Source organism: Gallus gallus, chromosome 2 (genome assembly GCF_016699485.2).
Source record: "Gallus gallus isolate bGalGal1 chromosome 2, bGalGal1.mat.broiler.GRCg7b, whole genome shotgun sequence".
Classification (NCBI taxonomy): Eukaryota; Metazoa; Chordata; class Aves; order Galliformes; family Phasianidae; genus Gallus; species Gallus gallus.
In genome coordinates, this window is record NC_052533.1 from 116,701,419 (window position 1) to 116,727,691 (window position 26,273).

At 42.1% G+C, this 26,273-nt stretch overlaps 1 protein-coding gene across 5 annotated transcripts in view; it reads right to left on the reverse strand.

The window, feature by feature from the left end:
* The window catches only part of EYA1 (EYA transcriptional coactivator and phosphatase 1), a gene marked incomplete at its 5' end in the record, with an annotated part of 89,345 nt that extends 63,523 nt beyond the window's left edge, over window positions 1–25,822 (reverse strand). For 2 of the 5 annotated variants that reach the window (NM_001396404.1, NM_001396401.1), the window contains 6 exons: window positions 1,058–1,203; window positions 1,588–1,657; window positions 3,549–3,635; window positions 17,497–17,624; window positions 19,012–19,061; window positions 24,286–24,423. In NM_001396404.1, the coding sequence (NP_001383333.1) occupies window positions 1,058–1,203; window positions 1,588–1,657; window positions 3,549–3,635; window positions 17,497–17,620 (427 nt within the window). 5 annotated transcript variants of the gene reach the window in all.
* Between the last annotated feature and the right edge of the window lie 451 nt (window positions 25,823–26,273).

A 26,273-nucleotide genomic window follows, 5' to 3' on the forward strand; every position in this document is an offset into this window, starting at 1 on the left:
ATAAACTGGTTTTTGGCATTAAGTAATCAAGATTCTAACCACAGGAAAAACACTTCCTTGGGATCATAATCACTGATGATATATTAATGAAAAACTTTTTTTCTTTTTTTTTTTTTCCAAAAGTGAGAATAACCTTCTACTTGTACCTATAGTCCATGGCAGTCTCACACAGGGCTTTACTTATGACCTGGTGGATTTCAGGATGAAAGATTCACCAGCCTTCCACTGAAAAATTTTAATACTTTTATGGGGCACAGCTTGCACTCTAAGTTCTTTCCTCTTGGTATAAAACCTATATTACCTGAATGCATTTTTACAAAATGTACTGCTAAAAGCATGTGGATCATATATTTTCAATATATTCCCCAAGAGGAATGTAAGACCTATTTTCTAATAATGCATCTTTGCTGCTGAACTGCTATGTGGTCTGCCAGCAGACAGTCTGGCAACAAAATGGTCTCACCAGCAGCAGCTTGTTTTTAAATTAAATTTTTTTTTAGGGAAAATGTTTGATATTTAGTACTATCTTCTTCATCAAGCAGACAGAGTTCTGGTGGCAAATCACCTCAATTTTCACCTCAAAGAGCGACAATGAACGGGAGATTTTTGGTAGGGGTCTTTTTGAATCAGTCCTTCCCCTGACAGAAATTACTGACTCGTTTGGGTTCCAGTAATGAGTATCAGCCAAAATCCAGACCTTTGTTTACCATCTTCCCCTTTTACATTGCTGGAGAGCACAACTCCTCAGCAAGTTACCGGGAGCTGTGCCTGTGTAATGGAAGTCCCTAGATCTCCCTGCTTCAGTGCCGCTTATTCATATCACCACTAAAAGCCCAATGAATCTCTCCTTGATCTCATAACACAGACATACTCTCGAGTAACTTCTTAGCTCTTTAATACATAAATTAAGCTGCACTGATTCCAACGGGGAAATTACCACTTTCACGAGATGCACTCAAGAGCACGGCTGTCCCATTAAGCACTGATGCAGTCATGTAATCTTGCTCAAAAAAAACTTTCACCTTGGGAATAAAAGCACAGCGATGTGGTTTCTTACCATATGAAGGGATTCCATAGGGCTGGCCGGGCTGTGGGTAGGTGGCGTAAGCTGTAGCTTGTTGCATCCCTGTTGTAAACTGCGTCTGCCCATATGCAGCCATCGTTTGCGAAGAAGGGGTGGGAAGGATATGTGGGTATGGTCTGCTATTGATTACAAATGACAGAAAATAGGACAGGCTGCATTAGACTGACATACGTGTACTTATTTTTAGCCGTATTATAATCCTGCTACTCTTCATTAACACTTAATCATAGGCTGCGCTAGGCAAAAGAAACTCTAAGATAGAGACAAAACAACAATAATAGATCAGTAATAAAAGAATAAGTAAAATAAGAACTTTCCAAATATTTTTCAAATACATTCTTAGCATTAAAGAAATACATATATATTTTTTTTCCTAGAAGCTGCTGTGGTTTAAATTATGACTTAACAGATGGATCCAATTATTATTTTAAATGAGGTTAAAATCTGCCTTTTTCAGTTATTATTATTACTACTACTATTATTATTTTTAAAAGATATCATACTTGGAAGGGTAAATCTGTGGTGGGGAGAACTGGTGTGTTTGTCTTGGGCTGAAACCACTGCTTCCAATTGCTGCACCAAGGAGAAAAGAAAGCACACAGAAGTGTAAATATACACACCAAAGATAAATATTATTTTTCCTAATAGAATTTCAGAGTATTAACAAGATTTTAATTAAATTCAAATATCATCGATATCTTTGGTAGAAAATAATATTTTATCAGCAACTATACAGGAATGCTTAACAGTGAGATCTTGATTACAGTTTCAAGTACTAAAGTGCTCCTTTGTAGAACTCCTGGCCAATAGTTTATTCTTTGCTTGCACACAGACAACATTTTCAATGCAAACAATCTATTTCCTATTGGAAACATTTTCCTTCATATTTTCAAAGGATTATTGCTATCTCAAGTACAACATTTATTAACTTTTAGAATTTTTAAGACCTACATTTTATGAAGGAGCTTTATGCACGTCTCTATTGAAAACACATGGCCAGCTTCAGAGCACGTGCCTTTTAAAAATCATTCCATAACGCATAAGGATGTACTACAATGTTATACCTCCTTCTCTTTTACCCCGTGTTACCTGCTTTTTAAAATGCTCTCAGCACCTTCAAAACACTCAGTATTACACAAAGACGTCATGATCAACGTGCAAATTTTCTTAGGGAAACACATAATCTTAAGTGAGTTTCTCCTCCCGCAGCTCAGCCCTGCAGGGTTCCCCCAGACTGGTCACTGCTAACAGAGCTTTTTGTCAATTCCCATTAAACTCCTGCAGTGTTTTGGGTGCTGTTGGGAGCGTGCCAGACGCACCCATGCGCTCTGCTCGCGGAGCTCTTTGCAGAAGCACTGCACGGATAGTGCTTCCCTCTCTGGTTACCATTTGGGTGCCACTTCTCCACATCCCAAAGTCGATTCTGAAGCCTTTGCCAGGAAGAGGTCAGCTGCAGGTTATGAGACTACTGTAAAATCAGACAGCCAGAGAAACAACAGGCCCTATTGCTAAGTACTTGGAAATAAACAAGGCATGGATAATTACCCTTTGCCAGCTACCCCTTTCCTGGCCAACTACAGGGAAAATCCATCATCTTTACACTCTCAGAGCCCTTGTGAAGTGTGGAGCAAAGCAGCGAATCTCTTTCTGTTCCTTCCACACCTGATATTTTTCTTTTCTGTGGTTACAGTCCCACCTGGAGCCAGATCTCCACAGATGAATGAGCTACTATTAGATGCGCTACCTTCCCTTCCATCAGAGATTTAATATATGCTAGAAACTTTTTTGTTGCTGTTTTTAAAGATCGTTATTTTCATATGCTGCAGCATGCACGGAAAATGGAAGCTGCTGCAAGATTAAAAAAGGGCTGACTACTTCGATCCTAACTGATGGCAAGCCGGTAGATTTTGCTACTCTGCCAATGTAACCCTATGATCTTTTTTCATTTGATTTGCACCATAAAAACAATGAGCTAGAAATACCAGGGTTAATCCATAGGTATGCAAAACTGTGCAAACATTTTAGGATTTTCTAACAGTATTTATCTCCTGTGTAGTAGCAGCTAAGAAGGGTCTGGCTTCGAGGAAGACTAAGAGACTGACAAAAGAATGCCTTGATAATATAAATAAAAATGAACTAAATACTACCCATCCCTCAGTTACATCAAATTACAGAAGCAAGTGTATTTACACCTAGAAAACTAAAGAGTAATCCCTTTGGGCCAGAATGCTTCTCAGCTCCCTAGTGAAGACACCAGTGGACATCAATAAAAGTGATGCTGTATTGCTGCTTACTTAAGGAAAGCTCCTACTGCCTTATACTGCCTGAATAAAACTAACAGAAATCAGCATAAGCTGCAAAGTGTACAAAAACTTTCCAGCAGCCATGCAGAGGTTTAGATTGCATAGGGACAGAACATAGCGAATGAAAAATTGCTGAGCTTAAACCTTTGTTTGTTCCTTACCTGATCCTGAGAAATTGTCTAAAGACCCGTCTGTGGTAGTAGTAGTAGTAGTAGCAATCTCACTGCTGCTCATTGGTTCTGTTTTAACTACAGAAATATAAATAAAATATATTCCATATGCGCCTAATATTCTTGCACACGCATGCACACACATTCACTACAGTCACAAATTCAATGAAACAGAAATCTGCCCAAAAGTTTTAAATCACGGTTATCAATAATTTGCATGTTGTGTATTTGCGTCTACAAACAATGCAAAGTACTGGTAGCTATGATTTGCACATACATATAAAATGACCACAAGGGCTATTTCTGTCCGCAAGGAATAAGAACTACTGTAATAAACCAGAAGTCCCCATGCAACTCACTGCACCTGTCCTGACTCCTCTTAATCCTGCAGACCCAACAATAAGGGTCCACATTTAGATCAGGTCATATAGTCATTTACAGGCTTAAAAGACAGCAATTTGGATAAGACAAAAAAAAAGGAAGTAATTTTTAAATTGGGTTCTCTGAGGGCTGTTCCAAACTTTTTCCATCCAAACGACTTTTCAGAGATAAAATGAGAATTTCTAATAAAGCAAAACACTTTCCTCATGGTGGATTTCTCCTTGCAAAACGAAAAGCAATTTAGTAACTCAGAAATCCTGAATGAACAAAGAGCACAAACATTCTTTAAGGAATGCTTTACATTTTATTCCCTTTGCACTCAAGACCCAACGCGGCTGTCAGAGAGTAAGAAAGAATGAGGAGAGATTCCCTTTTGCCTCTTGCTACTCCATATTCAGGTATTCATTCAGATTCATGGTTTTCAACAAAGCCTCAGGAGAATAAGCATATTTCCCTTGGTATTAGTGCAGTGTCATCTCAGTACTGATGGCATTCTGATACATGGATCAACAACAGGGCTGACCTGGTGTGGATGTAGACAGGCACCGTGCCCGCTCCCAGGAAGTTATCACATCAGCACAGCAACCTCTCAAATCCATTCTACATTCTTAGCTTTTGGGATTGCAAGCACATCAAAAGCACCTGAGGTTTCACGGCAATGACAGAGCTGACCTTACTATTAACATCTCACTGTTTTTGCTCCTGTTGACACACAGTCACTGCTTCCCACGCAGCAGAGCTGGTGCCTATCATCTCACCTTCCAGGGAGGCAGTTCAGTACTACTGCAGAAAATAAATCCACAAAAAGCAAGATAAACTGTGTCCTATTTGATTCATAAAGCCACTTGTGTGAACTTGTATGTCTCTCTATGTCTAGGAATTGCAACCATCATTAGCAGATGCCCTTTGGGTGCCAGGTTTGCAAGGAGCGAGGGAGGTGGAACCTTCCCCTTCTGACGAAGGACCTTTTCTTTCCCCACCAAACTAAATTCTTATTTCCACATGGCTATTTCCTACACCTGACCTCTTCCAAAAGATTTACATGCAATCTCTCAAGATTTTATTAATCACCCACTATTTCCTTTCCTTCCTCACACAGGATGTTTTGTTTGCACACGCTAACTCAGAGATCACTATGAGCAGAATTCTGCTGCATCTACATTAACAGTCTCACAAAGTAAAATGATTGGTGAAGAGGGTCCAGTATCACAATTTAGGCATTTAGGAGGGTTTACTTTGTGCGAGTGTGGGCTTTCCCAAGGAGCAAGTGCCCAATCTGCACTCCACAGAACACCTTTTTTAAAGGGGTGGAGTCCAAGAACTCTCTAGGAGGTGACCTAACCTGTGGTAAGAAGTGGTGGCCAAGAGGTGCTTTTCAAAAGGATGCACTCATCATCCAAACTGCAGTGCTAATGTTGGAGTATCTCTCAGAAATACAACACAACGTACCCAGCACCCATTTCACACATAAATACTGCAAATCTAATAGACAGATGCAACAAAATATTTGAAGTGTCTACCCCAAGGCACTTGCTGGAAACTACTAGATAATATGCAGCAAGTTCTATAAGGTTTGTCATTTAGACATCAAGAATTGCATCTATGTTATCTGTTGCTTTTTTGTAGAAGTTTATTAAAACATTTTACAGTCTGGCTAACATATTCTTTATAGATTACTCCAACTTTCTCAAAACCTTGCAAGTGTTCCTCATCCAATTTCCATAATCCAATTATACCTTTGGAGATAACAATAAAATATGCTTTTCTCAATTGCTGACAGCTGTGAAGGAGGAAAAGAAAGAATGATGAGACAGAACAGCCTAACTCAGGCTGAAAGGATGGAAAACTTCAGTATCTGATTTCTCCAAACTCCTCTATCAGAGAAAGAATTCTTCTATTTCTTATAAAATAAAACATAATTCTTTTTGGAAGTTTGGCTGACTGCAAACGAACAGTCCAAGGGCAACAAAAGACGCATATTTGGCACCATTTGTTCTAAATGAAGTTTTCCAGGATAATTTCTTTCTAAGTGGATGCACCTGCCTCTCCTGTCACTGGTTTAATAGCCTACTCCACATGCATCACCGGCCACTTTTCTGGAATTCAGAACCTCATAAAAAACAGCATTTTGAGAAAAACCTCCTGAAAATGGGATTTCTGTCTTTGACTCAGTGTGACAGTGTTTGTAACTGAATGCCATTTGTAAGTATACTACTTTTGAAGATATAGGAAAGGAAAATGTATGAAATCCACTGCAGTGTTTTCTTCATGGGGGCCAATTCTATTTGCTGACTGAGATGCTCTCAAATTCTACATCACAAATGTTTCATCTATCTCCCCTCCCCAAGTATATGAAAAATGAAGAAAAGCTGTTCACATTGTTCCTGGATACCTATTTGTAGGGTCATAATAAATTAGCCCTATCAGGTCTTCTTTAAGAATAGCCACAAGCTTGCACAGACCTTTGTTGCTGGAGCTGGTTGGGAATTGAATAAAGAGGGCAGGAACTGAAAAACCCTTAATCCCCAAGCATTTTAATCAACATGGCTGTAAACATCAGTGTATTTCCTTCTGTCTGAGCTTAAAGCCATTTCAAGAGAATTAAAGCTCGCTATACAAAAAAAACCGAGACAAAACAACCAGGGTTTTACCAGCCAGAAATATTTACTGCATGGACTCTCACTGTAAAGGAAGGCCACTCATCTGCTCAAGACAAAAATCTGACTTGCAGCAGAGCACATTTCCACCCACAACCAAGAAGAAGAGAGCTGCGAGAGGTTTCCCAAGGTCATAAGTCTGCTACTCTGTCCCGGCAGTGCTTCAGCAACCCTTATCTGTTAGGAGGATGCACGGAGCTGTCCGAGAGGCACAGATCCAGCAGGGCACAGGTATGGACACGCAGCACGTTCTGCATACACGCTCTGGATTTCAGCTGCCCGTGCTTTTCTCTGACCATAGCATTTCTGTCACATGTCCTATGCTTCTGTGAGACAACACCTGAGCGGGAATATTGCCTCATTTAGACTGAACACGTTGCAAATATTCCTTTCCGATAATTTCCAACAGCGTCCTCCATTGTGGCAGAGACCAGAGAGAGCAAAACAAGAGTTCCCTTTTCTGCACCATTATCAAAACAGAATTTTCAGGGGTGCAGAATTATCAGGCTTGTGCTGTAGAGACAGGCTTTGATTTAGTAATTTCCACTAAATTTTAACACCTGCAGAATCACTCATATAATACATGATAGAGTCATAGAACGGTTTGGGTTGGAAGGGACCTTTAAGATCATCTAGTTCCAACCTCCTGCTGTAGGCAGGGACACCTCCCACTAGACCAGGTTGCACAGAGCCCCATCCAGCCTGGCCTTGAATGCTTCCAGGGAGGGGACATCCACAACCTCACTGGGCATCCTGTTCCAGTGTCTCACCAACCTCACTGTAAAGAATTTCTTCCTAACATCTAAATCATCTACAAGAACTTCAAGGAGAAATATATTCCTAATCTGCTGAAAAAGAATAAAAATAAAAAATTAACGGGTATTTAAAATTACTGATATGGATTTGGTTTTATACTGAGAACTCTAAAAATCTGTGTCAATAGAGAGGCATTTTTTCCTCCTCCTTTTCTAGTAATTTATGGGATTCTAAAAATAAGGTTTGAAAAGAAACCATCTAAGAAAACAACACACTAGAATAATAGGAAAAAAAAACTGGACTAGCAGATAATCAATAATACACACGCTAGCCCTGAGAAAAAAAGCATAACATTTCTGAGATAGCATAACTGCTGATCCAACATCCTATCGATTGTCAAGGTATTTCATCTTAGGTCACTCACAGATTGCAAGTGCAACATGCCCCGTTTGGTCAGTGCTATTACAGAAGGTGGTTGATAATGACTACACAGCGGTTTCTGACCTGCACTGAGAAAAATAAATTCACACCAGCACTCTCGTGTTGACTTATTTGCCATATAATGGTTTTCTGAGCTGACAGCTTATCATGCAGTCGCTGGCGTATAAAACAGTAAAGACTGCTACAAGGAATACGATGTTGGCTGTTTTAAGGATGGATTTAGAGGCCTAATGTTTGGCCATTTCTAACACAGAATTCATATGGATATATAACAATGGCTGCACCTTTAGCCATGCAAAAATAAGGTTTTAATTTTTTTTTAATATTTTGATTATTTAAAATACATACAAGGCTTGCTTTACTAAAATAGGCATAGTGTGTTAACTGCAATGCTACGGATATTAAACCAGAACAGAAATACTGCAAACATTGCTGAACTATTAAATCAGTGTTAACATTGCAGTTTTAAGACTGCATTAATATGTAAGTCACTCCGAAAGTAATGCCTCCTCTTTATTTCCACAGAAATTACAACAGATACTAAGAATGCAATAACACTATCTGAGAAAGCAAACTCTCAGCTACACAATACTATTTTCCAACACAGTCACCACCATTAGCTGTGCATTTTCATCAGTGATGTGCAAGAGCCTTCATGCCAGACTTATAAGCTATCTGTACCAGTGGAGGTGACCCACTGTTGCTGTCGCCACTGCTGAAGCGCACCACCCACCACCTCACTGTGCTCACATCCACTGTTTGGTCTCCTTAAATGTTCAGCAAGCATCAGTGGCTGCCATTTTTTCAACGTGAAGGAATTAAATTCCACACCATTTCTCCATACACACTTCCACATCAGACATCATTTTGTCAGACTGCCCTTCTGCTGCCATTTGTCACACAGCAACAAAATACTGGCAGGAGGGTTAAACCTCTACTGCTATACCACCAACATCTGCCCTGATGTCATGGAACATCATAAAATAGGAGGCATTCCTTTTGGAGCAGCCTTTGTACTATAAATTATATCCATTGTATTATATGGATAAGTGGACAGAATGAACTAACTCCTGGCTGACAGCTCCCAACGTTCATATAAAGTATAGGAGTCTCAACAAAGTAAATGAGACTGTTGGTTTGTTTACTGACATACACGTAAGTCCCATTTCTAGCCCTATTTTGTTTTCTCTGAATGTGACATTTTCAAATAATGGTAGCATCTAAACACTATGTTGATATGAATTTGCACTACAGTTTTTGCTCTGCTGTATCTTAAGTATTTCATGTAGCCATTACTATTTATATATTGTTCTGCTTGATGCCATTCTTTCTGTGCCCAATACAAGCCCAAAGCTTTCCTGAAAGCTCAAAGGTAATTATTAGTCGCTAAACAGCAGAAAAATTTTACTTTGATTCTCTAAACTAATTATATGTTTTACTACTCAAATGCTAAACTGAAGCATCTTGCAATTTTAAAGAGGTTTAGCAATTACAGAAAGGTTACAGGTTACTTACAAAGAGTCTACAAAATTATATCAATTTCTATCCAGGACATTATTCTCTCTTTTTATCATAGTAACAAATCATCAGCTTCTGACCACGGAGCCTAATAAATCCACATTGCTGCTGCTTCTCAAATGTGAAGGCTCATCCTGAATCACATTTGTCTGGAAATTACCAGACGATAATTACCGCAAGGTAATTTCCAGCCTAAATTTACGTCCAGTTTTCAAAGAAAGTCCCTGCTCAAAGAAGCACATTCTGGTTCAAGCCCAGACTGTTTCCTGCTCTACCCTCTTCTGATGTCAGAAGTCTTGAAAGCTTGTGCGGTATTCTGGCTGTGACTAACATATGGCTTTCACTACATGCATGGCTCCTCAAGAGCCTTGCATTTCTCTTACGTTGTGCTTTACAACCAAAATAACTTGAACTTCATTGTGCCCACTCATCTTAGAAGTACCATCACTGGATTTACAAAGAGATGGCATCATCATTACAGTACAAAATCAGACAGAAAACTCAAAACCAAAACCACCTGGGTAGAGAGACAAGTTTTCATCAGAACATTACTGAATACACTAAGTTGAGAAGGACCCACAAGGGTCACTGAGTCCAATTCCTGGCTCCACACGGGACCACCCAAAAATTAAACCCTTTGACTGAGAGCATCGTTTAAATGCTCCTTGAGCTCCAGCAGCCTGGGACTATTCCCACTGCCTTGGGCAGCCCATTCCATGCCCAATGCCGTCTGGTGCACAACGTGTCCCTCACCCCCACCCACGCCTCCCCTGACACAGCTCCATGCCAGTCCCTCAGGCCCTGTTGCTGTCACAGAGAGCTGAGCTCAGTGCTGCCCCTCCACTCCCTGTGAGGAGCTGCAGCCGCCATGAGGCTTCCCCTCATCCTCTTTCGGCTCTGGGCTGATCAAACCAAGGAACCTCAGCTGCTTCTTGCATAGCTCGCCCTCTAGACACCATCACCATGTCCCTCTAATATTTTGGTACTCAAATCTGCACACAGTACTCGAGGTGAGGCCACACCAGCACAGAGCAGAGCGGGACAACCCCTCCCCTCACCCAACAAGCAGTGCTGGGCCTGATGCACCCCAGGGTATGGTTGGCCCTTCGGCTGCCATGTCACATGGCTGACTCAGATACAACTTGCAGTCATCAGAACCCTCAGACCCCTTCCTGCAGCTCTGCTCTCCAGCATCTTGTCCCCTAATCTGTACACATATCTGGGGCCAACTCATCACAGGTGCAGAATCCAGCACTTGCTCTTGTACATTTTGTATGGTTTGGTAGCATTTGTAGCTGCTAATCAAGATTTAACCATACTGTTCATCTGAGAAGCACAGCTGTGGGTCAAAATTGTTCCATTTACTACATTTAGGAGATTACAACATTTAAACCTGACATTCTTATCCCTTAACACTCACACATCAATTTATACCAAATGATTGTACTTCCTGCCCCTGTCCAGGTCAGATAGTGGAAGGAGCAATCCTTTTAGAGATATTATGGACTATTTCCTTTTTCTTTTCTTTCTTTTTTTTCCTTCTTAAATCCTCCGCTGGGAATCTGACCATTGAAACCCCCCTACCCTCGTAGAAATTTGTGTGGCTTGTGTGAAATATCTGAACTCTTTGATTAAAGACAGATGTAATGACCACATGATGTTACAGCTACAGCCATTAATGGCAAGGAAGACCATCTTCAACTATCTTTTCAACACAAGGAGGGCTTCAAGGGAAGACAGTGTCAAAAGAAGTCAAGGCTCTTTGGTCATTTAGGTGCACAAGATGTTGAACTAAAATACAAAGACAGAAACAGAGCGACAAAGCACACAGGGCCTTTTATCAGTGGGAAATAATATCTTCTACATTCAGCCAGGGCTGCGAGACTCAAAGCCAAATTTGCCCAGACAAAGAGGGAGAGCACCAGCTTGTGTTCCTCTCCTCTCAGCAGTAGCAGGAACCTTTCTAGCTTGTCTAATCAAACCAGGTGGCACAAGAACTTCTCTCCAAGTTTCTGCACTCGCTGGCCAAGGGCCAGATGATGGCTAACCCTGACGTGTGACCAAGTTTCATGCTTCTTTATCTTCTATGATAAGCAAAACCCCTCAGGACTACAAGATCCAAATAGAAATGCTAAATCATCTGTAGCGTCACAGGTCTTTTGAGTTCCTAATGCTTTTCAAACATTACCCTATTAAGGTGTGAGACTAGGCTTAGATGTCCTACTCCTGTTCCCTGGAGCGCACACCAACAAAACGGGCTGGATTTTCTTATCTTCTGCATTACTGACCATAAACATGATATTTCTAACTAATGCTGTGTAATCACACAATTGTGGATGCGTTCAATTACGGTCTTTGGAGAAGCAGTGAATATCTTGACAGGTTTCTCACATCCTGCAACCTGTGCAAATTCACTGTGTTAGCAGGGCTCTGGCCTTCAAGCACATTCAGAAGGTGCTCTCACACCATCATGCTCTTTTCTGTAGTCCAGAACAGCATGTGCTATGGATGCGTTTACAAGAAACTTGCATAAAGAAATTATGTTAAAAATTCAAGTGCCCCCAGGTTTTTTGTTTGTTTGTTTTTTGTTTTTTTTTTTGATGGAGAGTGGGAAGAAGAGTATTTTATTTCCCTCAAATGGACCTGGAAAACAGTTTTGCTAGAGGCCTTTCATTCAAAAGAGGTTCTCTCTTTCAGGAAAATGTTGTGGGGGAATAAAATGGTGAAGCCTTCATAACAAGATGCACACAGATGCAGAAAAGACAATAAATACACAAATATTTATTTATGCTACTCTCCTTCTCACTCAAGATTTGCACAGGAGTTATTGGCTGGAGCCAACAAGTGAGTAGAAAAATTGTTTCCCTGGCCAAAAAGCTAAGAAAGAGGAATAATAGAGCATTATGCTACAAGTGCTCAGAACAGACGGGAGGACTCCTGGTGAAGCAGGGGAACAAAAGCACAGATAAGACAAAGAGTCTGGAAGGAAGCCAGTATAAAACAGCAAGAAAAAAGAAAAGGTAAAGAGCAGGGAAGAAAAGGTAGTCCAAATCACTCCCTTGCCTCTGCATAAACAGGCAGTGTGATGCATATCTAGGTTTTATCCTCAAGAAGTGGCAGCAGGTTGAAGAATATGATTAGCCCCTAGAGCCATCCAGGTTAGAACCAACCAGGTAGAGCCATCCTTTTCCTCTGGACACAGAGCTGTTCTCTTGTGCTCTTCCAAGGCTGAGTAAAGCAGCTGGTATCAATAATTCATGATACTAACACTCCACAGAAATGCAAAGATTAGATTCACCTTTATAGGGCTATTATTTCATCACATCTAAATGTGGAGGTACCACTGCAACAATTACAAGTTTCATACCATCAAGCTTTTCATCACAAACACATGCAAAAATTTAAGCATATATAACTGAGAGTAACTCCAGAAATGAGGATATAGGATATCAGAAACCAACCATCTCCCACAGGAGAATCATTTCATTTGACTGCCATCCCCCACCAGAACTTTGCACCCTACAGTATAAAAAAAATGATGAATTAACTGACATTTTCTAAAAAAAAAAAAAAAATTACTGCCAAAGCTACGTCACTATGTGCCATTTCAACTAGAACTTCTATCAATTTTAACATTTTACTACATCATAAGTTAAGAAAATTGTGAATAATATTTTTCTCCATTCTATAGTACTGCAACTAGCCAGCAATCATACTACTCACTGCTTCTGAAACCCCTAAGATAGATTTCCATTCACTTAGACCTAAGACAACCTCTCTAATAGCCAGTCATCTGAAAGTCACATAGCAGGGAGCTTTGAATGACTTTGTGTGGAGTCTCAATCTCATGTTGCAGCAGGTACTTTAAGAGCAAAACTGCTCTTTTTTCCAACAGAATTTTGATGTCCAGCTCCCTTTGAAGGCTCCCTTCTTATGTATCTTTGAAAATCTGATCTTCAATTTGTTAGCCATTTTCCCTTCCCATTTGATACAAAAATACCTCTTCTTCCTTCTGAACACTCAGAAATGAGGGTAGAAGCAGCTCCATAGTCATAACGTGAATGGTGTGTAGTTGCTTGGGAAACCAGGGCTCCTTCTCCCAGTCTTCATTTTTTTCCACCCCAGTTGCATGAAACAGCTTCACAGTGGATCAGAGGTTTGTGTTTCTATATGTAATCCATCAGAACTGATTTACGTTCTTAAGATAAAAGTAAATATCACTGTAGGTAGAAACTGGATTCAGTTGTCCACTGCAGAAGAGAGTTTTGTAACTCCCCGCAAATTTCTACATTACTCTCAGCCTGTCCCCTTCATCCAAGTGGACACCATTATTTAAATAGCCACTAGCTATCTGATAAAAATAACTAATGGCAGGTTTTTTTGTCTCTCTTGCTATCATCTCTTTGAGTCCTTCAGTATCAATCTTCTACAGCAATGTGCTGATGAAGCAAGTCTAGAGATAAGCTCCGACTACAAACATTTTGAGCTCTACCTCAATTATCCACTTTGCTACAGATTTTCTCAGTCAAGTCATGCAGGGCCAAACTTTTAGTAGTGTCAAGTGTCTGCTCTTCCCTATGACAGAAGGTATTTTGCGGAAAAACACTTAGGGAGATCATGGAAAACCCAAATGCTGCATTATTTATGTCATCAAAATCCATGGTGATAGGCCAGGACTGCTTCTGCTGAGTGCTCTTAGCCAAACATTTTACTGTTACTCTCCTGCATTTGTACTGCGAAATTTGTGACTGGTTAGGATCTATAACACCCTTCTTACCTCCCTATCACTGGTTTGAAGACCATGCTGCCTGAACCAGCCCAGAGAAGAGGAAGAAAAAAACACCCCAGACAAGCATCGGCAAAGCTACTCCTTATTATTACTTATGGGTTTTTTACTCAAGATAGTAAGGGGATTTATTTTCTCCTCACCATATATATATATATATATATCCAGAGTTAAGACGACCATCTCATGATCTGCAACAAATTTGAATGAATAGCATGTGATTTACAGAAAATACTATATTTTAAAGTGTGCCAGATGAGGAATTGATATCTAAAGCAAAGACTTGTAAATCTGACTTGTTTAAAAACCTTCAGATAGAATGAATTATATAGCATTCCCAAAATAAATAAATAAAATAAATGTATCCTGCAGTGACTCTCAGCCGCACAATACCTGGTCAGCTTTCCACCACAGCAATTTTGTTCTACCAACGAGAAATTAAGCACACGAGGAGTCATGATATAAAAGCGGCACGCAGAGAGTAAATTCAGATTCAATCACAGAAGTAAATCCCCATTCAGTACTTTGAAAATTTACCACTAAGTGTGAAGCTAAAAATATTAGCTCATAACAGTGAGCTATCTTCCAACCACATCCTCTTGTAGAACAACATCAATAAGAGACAAGTCTGAAAATGTGCCGTACAGGAATTAATGAACGTTTGTTTGAAACGAGGCCATTTCACTTGGGGACAATTTTTTGTTTTCCTAATCTATTGAACATATCCTGCACTTTGGGGTATGGAAACCAGCCTAAATCACACCCACAGTCAAATCAAATTTAACATATCTTTACAACATGTTTATTACATGCAAATAGCTGGAGGCCCTGCTGCACTCACATAATGCACTCACATAATCTTCCTTTGCGCCAGAGAAAGAGAGCTCTTTCATGCTAGCAAGAATGAGTTTGTAGTAGATCAGAAACTGGTTTCACATACTGCATTCAACGTGTGAACCTTCAGCAATCTGCATCTTCGCTCCATGCTGCATCAAAGAAGCAAACTACACGGCAGCATTGTAAAAAGGTGCTTGGCAAGCCCATAAGGCTGCGTCCCGACAGTCTGGCATTTCTGTTCTAGTGTTCTGCTTGAAGAATCTCAGAAAAAAATCATTTTACCTCAGCCTTCATTAAAAAAAAAAAAGTAAGAAACCCTGGCTGCATTCACTCCATTTTTTCTTAAGCTTGTGTAGCAGCTCAAAGAACCCAAACCAAACATTTTCTCAAGATAAAACTGATTAACAGCAAAATTCCACCTTCGGATTCTTAGGCATCCACCTCGCTCACAAATTTTGCCTCTTGGTACACGCCTGATTCAGAAATAAGCCATTTGATTACGTTTTTTTTTTCCCAAAACTTTTCATTATGTGTCATTTAAGAGCAATCAGAGACAGGAATTTTAAATTTGGACCATTTTGACCCAAATCCCCACGCACATACTACTTCTCAGGACACTTTCTGGACAACATCTCACAACGCATGCTGACCGCACACCCCTGGTGCAGCCACCACAGCTCACAAACCTGCAGCGGTCTGTGTGCTAGCACTGAGCAACCAGTCTGCAGTGCTGAGGAGAGTCATGTCACCTGGAGGGAAACGGCAAACAAAAGAAAAGCGGTTGGCTTTGTCTCAGAGGGTAAACACGTATTTCATGCTTTAGCTTTCCTGGTAGAGCTCACCCCCAAATGAACAAACCCGGGCGTTAGAATTCCAACATTGGGAAAAACAAAGTTACTGGGCTCTGATTTACTTTACTCAGTAAACTCCAACACCCACTGAAAAACTGGGATATAAATTTCAGAATTAGCTGCTACATGAGGTCAATATGAATAGATAAAATACCTAACTGATTTCCTAACAAAGCAATACTGGGCACCCAGTTTTTCAGAGCGTATTTCTGCACACAACAGCTATTTGGAACAAAAAGTCCAGCCACAGGGTAGGTGACTCTGTGTTTCAAGGAGCATTTTGTTTTGTTTTGTTTGTTTGCTACTGAAAACTCTACAAATTAAGCAGAAGGTGCAAAAGCTGGTGAAGTTTACTGCCAAGGCTTTAGCAAATAAGGGGGGTTTTAATTTCAAAGGGTCAAGCAATTTTATCATGTACCAAAACGGTTATATACATGATAATATGATATAAAAAATATAAGCAGCAGCTTGGTATTAAAAACAAGGACGAATCATCTGTGGACATGAAATATTTCTCTGCTTGAACTACATTAACACATTAAGTGCATTATTTCTTCTTTAAAAAGGCCTATTTAGGTGCTGTTTTTAATGGCTTAAAATTGGACCGCAGCAATACTTTTACTGCAATAGTAAAAAGTAAATTATACACAACTCCGGCACAAAAGCCTGTTAATCTGATAACCCATAAACCTTCCCCACTACCGAGGACTCCAATTAGAATGAATAACAGAGATGTTTGGGGAATTGAGGGGGGACGACATCTGTTTGACTGACATGTGCCCTTCCTGGAAGAATGCAATTCACATCCATAACCTTCAACAGTCTGACAGCACTAATATGACTCCGTTTTTTTAGGAAACAAATTTAAAAAGGCATTTCTTTGCTACAGCGCTTATTTAACCTTAAAATTTTATTGAAAAGTTTCATTTAAGGATGCATGACCATAATTTTCAGAAATGCATTGGAAACTCCACCCACAAAGCTAGCCAAACATCACGTATGATCCTTCTTACCATTGCCATAGAAATGCTACAGGAAAGAGTATTTTCACCGCTTATTATATAAATCCTTCTGTATTTCATTATACGTCATTACTGGCAAAGCAGTTTGGTTGTTCTGCTGTTAGTATTCTACTGAGAACAAACATAACTTATCAACTGCCTGACTGCTGCTTGAAAATTGGGTATCAGCTTACCCCACTGAATTACTACACCTGTTTGAATTTTGGCTACTTTGTCAGAGCAGCGAGCTAGCCCTAGGAAATTTCAACACTCCATTTTATTAGTCTGTTTGACAAAACTTTCATAGCCTTAGGAGCTTGCAAAAAGGGTGAACATAACGAAATACTGAAATGGGGAGAAGCATTTCATAGTATGACAACAGTAAACACTTCCTCTCTCCTCGTTACTAAACCAGCCTTTTGGGTTCTTTGGTTGTTTTTCTAAGCTCCGCACACACTACCTGCTCAGTCCATTCAAACTACCTGAAAGGAACATCAAACTGGAAGGAAAGCTGTTGCTGAAACTTGATAATAATAATTGCTGATAAAACACTGAACATAAGATTTATGCGCCGCAATATAGAAACCTACAGCACTTCAAATAGTAAAACCTTTTCCTCTACATATCTTACTGACTGCAAGAGGACTGATGCGAGAAGGAGAAGAAACATAAATAAATAAATAAATAAATACTAAAGCAATGGTAGCTCACCTTCTGTGCCATTGGGTGTCATGGAATTGTTATTTATATGAGAATTATCAAGCTTTGGACCACTGGGAGATTCACTACTACCACTTAGTCGGCTGTGTGGGCTGGCTAGATCCTGCATTTCCATAGACCTGAAAGCAAGATGCAGCTAGTTTTAGTGACGTGTTCAACAAAGATTCCATAGGAATTATTGATACAATGCGAATCAACATCCTCAACATAACCAGCAAAAAAATGAACAGCTTCTTCCAGTGGAATTTTCTCTAATTTCCAACTTCTCTCGTACTACACACAATGAGCTACTGCATTATTTCTGTAGCTTAAAAAGAATAAGATTTAGATGCAAAGTACCACACTTGAAACACTCATATCTCCTTATATTTTAAAGATACGTATAAAGACAGAATCCCTGCTACATGAAGACGTACATTCTCTTAACAACCAATTAACACTGTGCTTTTTCAAGATTTACCACTTAGTGGCAATATAATGGGCCTCTAAACCAAATAAAATACTCGAAGCAATTGTTGAAACCCATCATCTCCTGACAGGGAATGAGATATTCCTGATGTATGTGTTTACTCTGGCAAACTACTTAATTGTTCCTCTGTTTCCGCTGAAACAAATGCAGCATTAAAACAGTATTATGTCTGCTCACTTGTTTGCTTTGTGGATTACATAAAGCGTACCCAATTGGAAAGGGATACGACCAACATACAGTGAATCCATACATGTGTTAGTATGCCTTAGCACTCTGCTGTATCTCAGCAGCTGTCGTTTATTCAAAATAATAAGAGAGCAATTCAGATTCAACGTAAAAGTTAAACATTTACAGAGTACTCAAGCAGCTGAGTATGTCTGATTTGTGTGGTTAACAGCCTCACATAAAAAGGACAAGAGCCATCACCACCATGATATATACCTCGGTATACACTGGGGAAACCTGTAAATTCAGTGCCCCTTATTCATTTTATACCCCCAAATTTTGATGACTCTATTTGATGTACTTAGCACAAGTAATTGCTCTCAGCAGAAATGTCATCGCTCCAAGGCACTCGAGGCAGTAACTTTTCTCCTTAACAGAAATACTTGGGCTCTTAGAGACCTTATTAAAATTATACAAAGCAATCCCTCCATAGCAGTGGTATAGACATCCTTAAATGTAAGTGCCCTTTCTGCCACCAAGCTTTCACATTTTGACTGCGATTTTATCACAAGTTCTGAACACAAACCCTCCATTTTGTGTTTTATTGCTTAAAATCAGGTACACATAAACAAGGATGGTCCCAAATGAGTTATCCAAGCCAGTATCCAGTACAAGGTAAAATGATTTGGTGAAAAAGCATACGTGCCCACAGCTGACAGACTTTGTGGCGTACACACAGAAGCAAAGCTCCCGTGCTTATTGATCTGCTTCATGTGGAAAACAGGGATAATTATTTACTTATCACCTGAGGAAGGGGGGGGGGGAGGAAAAACGCTTGCAGAAAAAATAGCAATTTCCAATCATATCCTTACCTGCAACTGGAGGAAACAGCAACATCTGAACTGGTTTGGGACTTCTGCACCTGTAAACCAGGGAGACAAACAGAAGCTTCTATTACTCCGCTTTCACGCGAGGCCTTAATTTAAACAAAGATCATCACCGCAGATGACGATTCTGTCCTTTAAACCAAAACGGAGAGGAGGAGGGCACGGCGCCGGTGAAAGACATATTGTCTTTAAATTGAAGGCTCGCCTGTTGTTTCCTCGCAGGTCCCTCTCCCTCCTCCTCGCACGGGGACGGCAGCCAAGTGCCGGGACAGTGATTCATCAGGGGCCCGTGACAGCTGCAGAGGGGCTCCCTCCTCCCCAGCCCCGCCGCCGCACACCCCGCTGAGGGCAGGACCCCAATGGTGGCGGTAGGAGCGCTCCCCCCCGAGTCCCCCACAGCACTCACCCCTTCCCACCGCCGCCCCACATCCCTTTCCCTCCCAGCCCTCCAATCTTGGCAGCATCTTGCCCTCCTCGCCTCGGCCGTCCGCTCCCTCGGCTCTCCGCCACCCAGCAGCCCTTCCGGGACCCCGCAAAGCCACCTCACCCCGCACGCGAGGGGCGAGGCAAGGCTGGCGCTACGTTTGTCCTTTCCAAGGAGGTCTGCCTGTTGTATAAATCTCCATTATCTCACCAACAACATTACACGACCCTCCCCAAAACGAGCCCATCTCCAAACACGGCGAATTAAAATAAAGCACGCGGCACTGCACCAGGTCTTACTCGTAAAAATTCTGCTCGCTAATGAGATTTCTGATAAAATGACTTAAAAGAGCACTTCTGGCTAAATAAATGGTAGGAAGCTGCAACGTTTACCTCTGAGCTCACTCATCAAAAGAGGAATTTGGTTCCACTGGGAAGCCAGCAATAATTTTCCAGTTTAATAAAACGACTCCTTGTATAACTAGGTGAGTAATAGATCTTCATATCCTATAAGGAGAACGCTGCTGCCCCGCTAACAGGAGCTGCTCTGTGGCTGGCTCAGAGTGTCAGCAGGTGATAAGCTCAGGTGGAGGGACGCCGACGGCCGCTGTTAGCCCAAAGCACACAAAGGCTGAACTGGGAAAGGTAGAGAACGCCCCAGTGTCTGCACTGGGGCTTTTTCATGTGAGCCTCCATTCAACCTCAACTGACATCTCTTAACTGATCACAGAGCAGATGCTCTGTGAGATGAGGCATTTTAAGTGCCATAAAAATCATCCAAGCAAATCCTACTTCTGTGTCCATAGTCCTTTTGTTGTTTTTAATCACGGGCAGAATTACTACTAGCAAAAGTAAACAATGGTTGGGGCGGCCGGGCAGCACGAAACATTACAAATGATGGCAAGAAGCATGCAATAAAGCACACAGAAAACACCGATCTCTTTATAACTGGGTACTTATAGCTCTGAATAACATGCTTCTCAGTACATCACAGCCTGCAAAACCAAACGAGACGAGCAGATACGTTCAGAACCGAGCACTTAGTCTCAAAGACAAGTTTCTTTCCAGTCTTTTATCCCAGACAACGCAGCAGAGCGCCTTAGGATACATTTCTGCTGTTACTTCTAAACACCTGGAAAAAATTATAGGTGAGAACTACGTTTGTTTACAGAGCTATCTTCACTCCCTCTTGCACAGGATCCTTTAAAACGTACCTTTTATGATAGAGAAAAAACTTCCTTTTCCAAATGGATGTTTTAATTTAGTGATATTTTCCTAAGTGCCCTACAGGATTATTCGTACTTCAGTGAACTCCAAAACGCGCTTAATCCTCGCTGTTTCATTGACCCAAATTAAAAGTAAAACACAACTTCTGTGCGCTTCTAAATATGCACGGCTGTGTGCACGTGTGTTTATGGTGAGAGAGATTTCATTTAAGGTTTCGTGGGAGAGGGCAGGAAAAAACCCTGGCTCATTCAGAGCAAATTGAATATATACCTTAGTATATACCTTCCACGTCCTCTTACGCTCTGTGATTTGTGAAAGTTCACATCCACAATCTTCATTCTCATTAGACATACTTTAGGTATATTCCTTTGTGTCTCAAGGATTATTTAAACCATGTGTTGCACGTTACCGTATTTAAAAATGACTCTTTAATCAAAATAACTTTAAAACAACTAATCCTCACTTAGGCTGGTCAGCTGAATCCACAGAGTAGTCCAGGAAAAATAAATCTACTCTCAAGAATGCGAATGCAGACAACAATTAGACACAGATGTGAGCGAAATTAGTTACAGTTTACAAAATGCTACACTTCACATGCTTTCAGTTTTTTACGCGTAGGACAAAATTACAGCGCAGTAAAGGAACCACACTTAGGACGACGAGCTCATGGAATAAAAACATTTCTGGGTGGCATTCGCCAGCGCTCAGCCGTTCTCCCGCTTGGGCCAGCAGATTTGTGGAGACGCGGAGCGCTGCGACGTAACTCACATATCAAACAAAAAGCGCGGAAACCCCGCAACGGCCTTCCCCGTCCGGCCAAGGAAAAAGGAGCTGTCACTCAGTCAGTCACTCAGCCTCCTGCCCCACGCTCTGCCCGGCTCCGAGTGCCCCCCGTGATAAACAGCACGCACATCCTGCTCAGGGCATGAAAAATAGCGCTGCGGATCACTCCATGGCGGTACGCAACGCTCACATCTCTCTCTCGAGCGCGGGCTGCGCTACGTTGGGTACACGGTGGGAGAGAAAGGGCGAGGATAGCGAAGCCGCTCAAAATCCATCCCTTTAAGAATCTTAAATCAGGAACATCGAATTCTGATTAGTTAATGAGGTCTTTTAAGTTTGCCTTTTTTTTCTAATTAAATTTATAATTCTTCGCAGATGGAGGTTTTGTTGATGTTCAATTTGTCTCTCTCATTTTGTTAAACCTCACATAGTACTCCACCAATCCATTGAATAGCCACATTAAATCTGTTAATACCATGCTCTTCAACCCCAGAAATTATTTCCAGAAGGCAAACTTGCTTTGAGAGATCATCAAACAAGACTTAAGGTACACATTTTATCACAGTTTCCCTACCACAGAGCTCAGGATGCGGAGGAAAATTCATGACTTTTGCAATGTTTATTATACTTCGCTAAATTACAAATCAAAAGCATCTGACAGAAGATCGCGCATGAAGCCAAAAAGTTAATAATGTTCTGCGAAAAGTAAACTGTAAATGGGAAGGGACTCTAAATTTCAGCAGCACAGAGCAAATAAAATGTAGGTACTTGTCTAAATTACAGCTTTTCCACTGTATTTTTGCTCGCTAGAAGCAATTTTTTTTTTTTAATGGCTATAATTTAGAACATTTTTCTAGCTGAGAAGAAATTATCTAAGTGAAAATAAGACGTAACCCCACAGAACCATTGGCAGCTCACAGAGCTTCGCTTAAAGAGCATTTCTACTGAGAAATTTCATAGGCAGTGGCAATTTTCAAATCAGAGCATTCCTCTGTAGGGAAAAAGAAAATCGTTTTCAGCAGAGGGCGAAGGAAGGTTTATCCCTACACAGCCCTCTTTTCCTCCTGTGAATGCTCAGCGATCTCCATGTACACACATACTAGTTTGGGCAGCCAGAAAGCTCCAAACCCCAAACACAAACCGGCCACAAACGGGCACCTTGCTGACAACACACACAACTGGAGCAGCCCTCCCCTCCTGAAACAGCCGTATCGCCAGGCTATAAGCGAGGAGGTAGAGCTCGTTGTGCTGGATACTCAAAGACAAACTGCACTTCTTAAAACAGAAGCAGATAATTACAGCCATTTAATTTTTAATTACTAGTTTAAATTCTTCTGTAAGCACCAGGCTGCGCGCTCGGCTCACACACTTATGAATGAAGCTCTGGGAAGCACAGCAAGCTCTCTCTGCTAAGAGCAAAGCACCGCAGCGTGACAACACTCCCATTATGACCAGACATTTCAGAACGGCCTCTCCTCTCCTCCAAGACTTTTTTTGGCTCCCGATTAATCTCTCATACTTATTGCCATTCACACGCAACGATCACTCGTTCTTCTTGCTGCTCTCCCTCCGAGGGCGCAGTGTGCCTCCGGCCGTGTCACCTCGTGGGGCTGCAGGAAGGGAGCTGCACCCTGAGCAGGCCTGGGAGCGCTCCGGCAGTGAGCAGCATGTCGAGTCGGCTGCGCATACGTGCTGATGTATGGCCAGAGTATGTCATGTGTGCTCCGTGTATACGGAGAGGCGGTGGTTGACATGTCAGATCAGCAGCCTGTGCCCTGGCAGACGCTCTGCACCGTCTCAGCGTGGGATGGAAAATAAGATTCCCCCTACGCGGTTATCCAGTGTTCAAAACTTTCAGCGACGCACCAAACGTTTCCACGGCTTTCCTGAACTTCTCTCTGCTTTAAGCACACTACGAGAAACGCACTGCTTTTATCCTCTGAAAGCTGTTAACTCTTCTGCCTGCGCCTTTCTAACCAAACAGACACAAAAACACCACCACACACCCCAAACCCCTCCAACCCTTCGGAGAAACGTTGTAAACCGCACTGACACCTTTAACTTTTCCAGCACAACCCTCGCATTGCCAAAGGCTGTTGTGCCCTCACTGCTGTTTGCCCACAGAAATACAGATTGAGTTGTGCAGTGCGGGTCCCATCACTCGAGAGCACAATATAAGTTTTGCAACGCTTCTGCAGCTCTTTGCCTTCCTACTTCTGAGCTCAGAGCCACCACGAAGCATCGACACGCGGTGGATATTGCGGTGGTGCAGGCGTTTATTCTGTCATCTCAAAAAGTTCTCCTGGGGAGGGAAAAGGGGGGGGCTCTGTGTTTTCCTCGGTGTTTGGGAAATTCAAACACATTAGGCAAAAGGATTTCCTGCTTCAGAAAGCGCTGTCAAAATCTCTGTCACGCATTCTTCCTTCCCATTTTTTATTTTTTTTTTTTACTTTTTTTTTTTTCTCACGCTCTCGTATCACTTTTAGGAAGTTCTGCAGAGTCCCTGCATTGCCATGGAACCACCCCGTACCGGTGTTGGGGAAATCCCACAAGAGGACCCCCAAACCCGGCCGGGCACAGCGAGCAGAGCAGCAGACAAACTCCAGCCTGAATCCCGGCCAAAATTAACCACTTTACGCGGAGCTCTATCACCGAGCGCTGAGGCGGACAGCATCCCCGGCACTCCGCGCAAGCCGGAGCGCAGCCCGCACAACAACCGCGCGCTGTTTCGCAATTCGCCTTTTTCTCTCTCTCCTTTTTCTCGCTCTTTTCCTCCCCCTGTTGCCATCTCCCGCCGCTGTCAACGCCCGCCCCGCCGCTACTCACGGTGCTCCGGGGCGCGCAGGGTGCGCGGCGCCCCGCGGTGCCTCCGCGCCGCCGGGCCGGGGACGCGCAGACAAAGCCGGGCGGAGGCGGGCGGCAGCCCCCGCCTGTTCGCTGCGCCGCGGAGGTCTGCCCAGCAGTGCCTGGGGGCACGCTGCCGCTCGCCGCCTCACTCCCCCCACCTCCTCTCCCCCCCCCCACTTTGGGTCGTGTTTTTGTTTTTGTAATGCAAACCGCAGCTCTTCTCTCTCTCGGTTTAAAAGCAGTGCCCGAAGCCGCCCGCCCCGGCTGCGCTCCTCTCCGCAGCGCGCACGCTGCGCGCCCCGCACCGCCCCGAGCGCCGCGCCCCCCCCCCCCCCGCGCTCTGAAATGCTTTAATTGCGTGTGGACGCGTCCCCTCCCGTAAGCTGGCTTTAAACAAAAGCCGTCCTAATAGAATAACTGGAATTAAACCAACATTATATCAATGAGAGGAGCTAAATCAGGATACTCACAGCGGCTCTCAAGCACAGCCCGCCTGCACGCCCGGACATGCCGTTTTGATTGGATATGTAACAGATTTGTTCTCAAATATCTGAGATTCTTGCAACCTTGTAAAGAAAGGGTCTGCTAAAACTATTGAAGCCAGCCTTCTCCCATTTAGAGGTATTTATTAAACGGAGTCTCTGGAACTTGAAAAATAGTCTGAACCACGGCAGATGTGTGAAGAAATCAACAATTATCCAGAATAACGACTGTAAACACGGCCAAATTTGTATTTTAAATTCCTGCTGCTCACTTCGGAGATTGTTAATATTTACAGCCGTGCAAAGGCCTTTCCCACTGACCCGAGCAGTATTTCCAAAGAGGAGCGGTGGTTGCACGGAGTTAAATGGGAGCGTTAAGTAACGGTAACTCTCTACAGCTTCGCTTTTACCAATCAATAAGTAATTAAATAATTCAATTAGCAAGCCATTAAAACTGTTATGGCTTTACCATAGATTCCTATTATATTACAGCACTTTTAGTTGCTCATCATTAAAAAAAATGGTTTAAAAATATATACGTGATGGTCAGAAACATTAGAGTGCACACAGTAACTACATTTGAGTGGGGCTCTCCGGAGCGCTCCCACTGTGCAGACAGCATCTTTCAGTTTGTGTCACTCTTATTTTTTGCACAGCTTTTCAGTACGCACGGAGTCCAGATATGACGAGGAAAACAGCCCGATGAGTTGCAGTACCAGAGGGAAAAAAAGATATTAATGCTACGCCAGGTCTAAAGTACGAAATAAAAGGAAAAAACCCACCCCCACACATTATTTTGTATAAATAGATTCAGACAGAACGTTTTTTTTCCCTTAAAAAAAAAAAATCTGTGGTTATTCACTTCTTGTATCTCCTTACCTTCAGTTAACTACTCTGTGAATGAGGGCAATACTTCCAGAGGACGAAAGTCTTCTGGCTACTACATCCCAGTAAGCGATACATTGTTTGGTAGGAAGGACATTGGGAACACTTCAGGAAAGCAGACGGTTTTGCAAAGCTACACGTCAACCTCTGGCTGCAATGGCACCTAGGATTTCATTTTGTTTAGTGGGGAAAAGGGATCTGGGGATAGACCCATACCATATATGGGAACCCATGTCAAAATAAGCCGGTTTCTATTGGGCCCGTCAGCACAGCCAGCACAAACAGAATCCGTTTACTTCTTCATATTCACAAAACAGATCCCTTGCCAAGAAAACTATTTGTCATGTTCTATATTAAACTGTGAAAGAATGACAAGTTACTCGTCCCAGAGACGGGCGGCTTGGTCAGGTAAAATCCACTCAGATAACCAAATAGAGAGAAATGCGCTCATTCTGAACTACAGTTCTGAATCATCAGCAAACGCTCATGCTGAAGTGCTTGGAACTGTTCAGAAGATCATTTTAAAACAGAAACCGACCCAGTCCCATAAGAGTTAAAAGACACACATCCGCCCTCGCTGACTCTCGAAGCTCTATCTCC